The sequence below is a fragment of the Eupeodes corollae genome, chromosome 3 (genome assembly GCF_945859685.1).
Source record: "Eupeodes corollae chromosome 3, idEupCoro1.1, whole genome shotgun sequence".
In the NCBI taxonomy this organism is placed as follows: Eukaryota; Metazoa; Arthropoda; class Insecta; order Diptera; family Syrphidae; genus Eupeodes; species Eupeodes corollae.
In genome coordinates, this window is record NC_079149.1 from 133,346,809 (window position 1) to 133,353,811 (window position 7,003).

Below are 7,003 nucleotides of genomic sequence, written 5' to 3' on the forward strand. Positions count from 1 at the left end.
TCAAAACTTTACCAGATTCAAAAACGTTATTTTTCGTTGCACAACATTATTTTGGGGATGAAATTTTCGAGGTGAATTTTTTTTCTCAGGTTTTCTGATTTATAAAAAACGATCATTGATATTTTTTTTTTAAATATACTGGTTTGGTAGCACATTACAATATGTAATATAAAATTTAATTCAAGTCTCTAGCGACATTGGTTCATGAGATATTCAGGGTTAACTGGTTCTTGAGCTATGGAGGACGAAAAAAACGTAGAGAACGTACATACCAACACAAGCACGCACAGACATCTTTCTAAAAATCGAAACGTCGAGAAATGTCAAAATTTTCAATTCGACAAATCGGACCCATCACAATACCTTCCTATCGGAAGTTAAAAATACGATTGTGAATAAAAACAAATTAGATGACAAATTTGATGATTTGCTTTACTTGGATTTAGGTTTGTTGGCTTTGTTTTTTTTTTTTTTTTTGAGAACTGTTAGACGTGTTCAGATAAACTGTTTTGACAACATTTTAATTACGTAGATTCTTACTTGTTTCAAAAATTTTCAATATTTTATTTATTTATTTTATAAATGTTAAAAACAAATATTGCTGAATTGTTCAACACTTTGCGTAAGAGTTGCTGAAAGCCTTCTTTATAGCGCCTACAGTCATTTTCTATGGGAGAGTTCATATTTGTTCACACTTGTCAAACTTTTAAAAAATCTTGACAAATAAATCTTGACGTGATACAATATCATTTAGAAAAACTTAATAAGCCACATAAAATATGAGGTTACCTTAATTGAGTTTACAACTTTATTAGATAAATTTGAAAGCCTAAAGTTCTTAATTTAATAATCACATTAACTTTAGATTAAATTAAATGTCAAAAACGTCATAATTAATTTACATGGAAAAAGACAAATGACAGACATGAGCAGGACTTTTTTTTATTCATAATTCACACATGAAAAGAGGACATTATTTATCATCAAGCCTGGAACGAAAAGGACTTTAATGAAAATATATCCGCTGCCGCCTGTCACATCCGCTGCCCAAGCCCAAGCCGAACAAAGTGAAGGCGGCCAAGCACAAACTGTTTAATAATATCAATATTTTCCACCAATTTCATTTCTCATTTGTTATTCATTTGAGTTAATATAAATTTTCACAATGAAAGTGTGAGAACTGTGGAGTGTAAAGCTTGTCAATATAGATTCATACATAGGTCTACCTCCAGGTAGGTGCGAGGTCCTTTCCATATTCATGTACAGTCTACAGCCAAAGAGAAGACCATTCTCATTTAAAATTTCCATCAAACACACACTATATGACAATGGGCAGAGTTTATTCTTTTATTTAAATTTAATTAACGGAAAAAAATAATTTGAATTGGAAGTGTTCCTTTTCATCCTGCGGCATCATCAGAAAGAAACAGAGCTTATATTTGCACCTATACTACATATGTACATCCACTTTTTGTACAAATATATTCTACATACGAAACGAACATATCCTTTTGAAATTGTCCTTTTGATTTCTTTATATATATAAAATGCAATATAGGTAGGTATATATGTAAATGCAAGAGTTACAACTGGGATACGGATATATGGTTCTCATATTTCTCTTTTGCATTTGTTAAAGGACTATGATGGAGACGGTTCCTTTTCCTTCCAGGTAATTAATCCTGGTACTGAACGTCGTCGTAGTCATTTCTCTTAATTACAGGATACCTTTGTTACCATAGCACGCTCTAGACGGCCTGTCGAGCCGTGCCGGGTCGGTCGGGTCAGAGAGTCTGTTTGCTGTATGTTGGTCTCCAGTTTGATTGGTTGTCCATCAGGACAAGCTTTAAGAAGTCAATGAAAAGGCATTTTGAGGTAGCAAGCAAGATGTGAATTAAAATGATATTGTATTTCCGGATCCGGACACACCTTAAAGGTGTTTGCAGTTCGTATAATGCTGTTACTCTGGATATATTTATATATATACACCTGGCTTGAATGTGGACTATACATCCTCTGCTAAATCGAATCTAACTCATTTCAAATGGTAAGTTTACCGATTAAGGTGCACCTAATCCAAAAGTTGTTAAATAATTCTTATGAAGTGTGTTTTAGTGTAGTTTATTAGGTTTCTTGGATTAAGAGTCTTTGTTTATTGGAACGGTGTGGGAGTGAGGTAGATGGACAGGAATTTCCTTTGTAATGGGTATAAAAGCGAATGTATAGGGTATGTTATATGAAATTCAAATTGAAATTCTTCTATTCCATGAACTATACAGACTTATAAAAAATTAATAATATTTATTGAAGGACAAAAATATTTTAATTAAAAACTAGTTTCCTTTCAATTTATGCCTTTTTGACAATAAAGAATATTAAACGAGTAGATATGTATGAAATGTCAAAAATAAAATGTCATTTTCTTTGGGATTGATGAATGACAATTGTTTTGACGTCTTGCCTTTTTCTCGCTCTCACTAATTAAGAAGACGAATTAAAAAGCATGCTTTACTTTTCAATCCCCATTCAACCATCAAGTGGAAACGGAGTGAAATGATGAAATGTCAAGATGAGCAGTCTTAAGAAAGTCAGATGCAAACACTGGCTTACATTAAGCTAAGTACAAACTATTGTGAGGTCTTACAATTATTTTCTGACAAAGGTGCCAAGCAGATGATATATAACCAAATATCTTTCAATGACAAATTGGTTGCGTTCAATCTCGTGTTGAATAGGGTATCTCGGATAGCTGGATTTTAAGATACCTTGTTGAACGAGTTGGAAAGCTGTTTTGAGATAGCTGTCAAAAACTAAAAACAACTTTTAGCTGTTCACAAAAAGCAGAGAAGCATTTAAGCTTCGAAGTCAAAATAAGAAAAAGTAAGATAAAACATTTAATGGACAATTTAACTGATTCGTCGCCATCGGACGATGATGAATTGATAGGTGCGTAACAATTTAATAAATAAAAGATAACCTTAATCTGTGATCTATGTTAAATTTACTTTTAGTTCAATTGGAATTACGATTAATAATTTACTTGAGAAATCTCCAGTTTTAAACAATTTACGTTTAACAGAAAACTATCCTAACAGAAACGAGGACTATTATGACGTGTCACTACCTAGATATATGAGGCAAATAGCTTCTTCATCGTCCATTATGTACAGAACATCCTCAAATACAACTTCAACTAACATTTTGTATCTTTTTGTTTACCAACAAATACAAAAAGCTTAAATCAACTTTGAAGTTTCCTGCAGTTCTGTCAGATACTTACATACCCCATAAATTCTTTCCTTTTTTGACATCTCAGCTGTTTTTGATCAACTGTCATTATACATGTAAAACACTAACATAAATGTATCCGGAAGCCTTATCTGTCTGAGATTGAACGCAGCCATTGTCTGTTCACACGGTTGACAGATTCTGTTCTTGCGATTTCACTGTCAGGTGGTTAACTGATTTGATCTTGTGTTGACCGAGAAATTGTATTGGGTGCGTTTAATCTCATGTTGAGTATACATTATTTTGAAATTTTGAAATATGATATAGATTGTTCAATAAGCTTTAAAGCTTAAATAAAACATGTTATTAGCTTCGAAAATTGGGCAGCATTGAATTTTCTCCATAAATCTCCTGCAATTATAGTTTCAACAAATATATTTTGTTATTATGAATCTGCTCTTCTTTTATACGTAAAAACCTAATGAAATGATATCCGGATACCCTGTCCATCATATACTGAACGAAGCAATTATATTTGACAATAACGTGTCATTTATAGTTGTCATTAGTTTTCATCATTGAATCTAATATTTGGAATTCTTTTGACAGCTCATTTTTAAATTAATTCAATCATTGGAATTTTTTTGACAGCTCGTTTATGTTGACCACTGCACATTTTTGTATGAAAGAAATTTGCCATTGGAATGGTGTAGAATTGAAACACAAAAAAAAACGGAATAATTTGTTATATAAGGGGCCGGTTAGCTGTCAATAAAATCCATCACTAAAATTTGAAACAGGAGGAATCTGAAAAGTTTTAGTCCCCTATTACACGTTGACTCATGACTCACTTTTGACTTTTCTTTTAAATTTGTATTCTTTGAAGCAAGCGCTATTACATGTTGACTCGTGCCCCATGCCTCAAATTTGACAATTATTGTCTGTTTTGTTTTGAATGCTCCTTCTCGTTGGCTTTAATTTTTCGATAGTTTTTGAAGTTGAGTAAAACTTATAAAACAAAATAAATAGGATTTTGGAAATGGATTTTGAAAATTTGTTGAAGCTGTTGAAGTTACACACTTTTCTGGTTTTCAAACCATGTTGTTTATCCCAGCAACAAGAAAATCGAATGAAAAAAAAAACAGCATAAAACAAATATGAGAAAAAAGAAACGTCAAAATGAGTCTACTAAAAATTTGCCCGAGACTCACCGGAAATTTTTGTTTGCATCTCATTTTCTCATAGTTGCTTTCTTTTTCGCACTCATGTGAGTCGTGAGTCGTGAGGCATCGTGTAATAGTAGACTTACTGATGAGCGTTTATAGCAGTCAGTAAACTTACGTCATTAAATTGTTGTTTTCTTTCGCGCCCCAGACAATTTTTTTACTGTAGCTTTCATCAGTAAAATTTTCAATGATGTAATCGGAACAGCAAACAATTGGAACAACATAAATGTATCGAGGAATTACTTTGCAATTCAATGTTTTTACTCGAAAAAATTCTTTCAGTGATTCCCAATGGATCATTAAATAATTTTAATCAAAAGATTACAAAGTCAAATAATTATTCAGCTATCATTTGACTTTTAAGAAATTGTCAGCAAATGTCAGTTGTCAGACGTCACGTTGTTGGTTGACTTTTGTCACAGGACTGTAAGACCTGTCTCTTATTAACAATTGATTGGAGGAAGGGTTTACAACTATGATACATGAAAACAAGTAGTCTCAAATGAATTCAGTGTGAACATGGTCTTAGGTGTAAGAACAAAATGGTTTTTGGGAAAAATATTACCTAAAAAGCTTATTCGATGTAAAATATGTCTTTCTGTTTAGTAAATTTTTTGGCACGTTTTTAAATATCTACCGACGGTTTTACTGAAGTAGAAGTGCCTTTTTTCTTAGATAATCCGAACAACTTTTACTTTAAAAGGAAGTTTCCATTTTTATTAAATCCGAACTGTCAGCTGTCACGTTATTACGTTTGATTCTGTTTCGAGGACTGTGCTATTAAATGGCGCCAAGTTTGAATTTGTCGTGAATTATGAAACATCTTTAACAATAAATCGGTTAAAGCACGTGCTCAAATTATCAATTCTTTGCGTTCTGATAATCATTATTTATCTACGCTGTGCTTTAAAGTGCATTATACAAAAAGCATTACAAAAAGCAAGATACAAAATAAAGCTAAAAACCTTGTAAAGGCCCAATTTTTCTTATAAGCGTATTCTAAAATTAATAAGGTAATTCTACAAAAATTTTTGCTTAAGGACTTTTTATATAATCCTTATTTCGGGCCTGGCTTTAAAATTATAAGTACTTATCGAATATTCTAAAGCCTAGTTAATTTTTGTCTGTTAAATATCTCACTTACCTTGAATCCTTTTTTTCCATAACTCTATACATGTCCTCTTCGTATATGTAGGTTGTTTAAAGGTTGTGTTGTATTGTTTAGGGATCAATTTGTAGTTAATTGAAATCCGTTCAAGTAATTAGATCTTCTCCTCTCTAAATGCACATACCCCAGTTACCTACCTGGTATTGTTTTAATATTGGATTCATATCTTCTAGGATCTAAAAGCAGGACACACCAATTTTCTAATCTCATATAAACCAAATGACTAATGAAAAATATTTTAATCCTTCTCGTGGTCTCGTTTTCTAAAACCTTTCAGCGTTTCAGCACAAGACAACTAAAAATATATATAATAAGAAATATGATTCCTAATATGATCTCGTTTCGTCCCAAAAGGCGGTTCGTTTTGTGTGTGGTTAGAAAGCAAATTGGCCTACGCTCAGATTTAAATGATCCCACAACAAAAGGGTGTAAGAAAGTAATGAATCCTTTTTTCTATTTTGTGCACATCATCATCGAAAACAGGAGGAACTCATCATCCTTCAGAGCCCCTAGCCAGTAGCGATAGCTATATACCAACCTTGTTAAACAATTAGAGTCTTACAAGGGATTGTAAACACAGAATAAACAAATTTCCATGAAGTACCCTCTACGAGGATCTTTTTTAAAGTTTATTTGAACAACCCATTGAAATATACCTACACGGTTCTATATTTACTATCTATGGTTTAGTTTAGTGATGTCCTTTTTTGTATCCTTTCTTGTGGCCACCTTTCTTTTCGCCTTTCTTGCCGAAATCTTCATGATGATCATAATGCTCATCGTGTTCATGTTCGTCTTTGTAGCCCTTGTGATCTTCATCGTGATGTCCTTTGCTATAGTGTCCTTTGTGTCCTTTGCTGCCTTTCTTCTCGGCGGCTTCGTGGTGTTCGCCTTTCTTGTGGCCGCCTTCTTCTTTCTCATGATGTTCGTGGCCCTTGCCGAATTTCTTGTGATGTCCTCCTTTGTCTTCGTCATCGTAGAATTTCTTCTCCTTATAATATTCGTCCTTGTTGGCCTTCTTGTGGTACTCTGAGGCCTTGTGGCCCTTTTTGTGGCCTTTTTTGTGATGATGTTTCCCGCCTTTTTTATGCTCACCGTGTTCATGGTGCTCCCCGTGTTCGTCTTTCTCATCCCAGTCTTTCTTCTTTTTACCGCCCTCTTCCTCATACTTATGACCATGACCATCCTCTTCGTGGTGCTTCTTTTCTTCTTCTTCCCAATGTTTCTTTTCTTTGTGTCCCTTTTCGCCCTTTTCACCCTTTTCCTCGTGATGGTGTTCTCCGTACTTTTTCTCATCTTCTTCTTCACTGGATTCATCTTTTTTGGCCATCACAAGAGACGCCACAAAAAGCAACAGCGCCAATGTCTTGAGGTACCTCAT

The 7,003-nt window shown here is 33.5% G+C and overlaps 1 protein-coding gene across 1 annotated transcript; it reads right to left on the bottom strand.

Moving 5' to 3' along the window:
• Nucleotides 1-6,313: 6,313 nt before the first annotated feature.
• On the bottom strand, nucleotides 6,314-7,003 carry LOC129950815 (putative eggshell protein). Its single transcript, XM_056062734.1, has one exon. It carries the CDS (start codon nucleotides 7,001-7,003, stop codon nucleotides 6,314-6,316), a length of 690 nt encoding a protein of 229 aa, XP_055918709.1.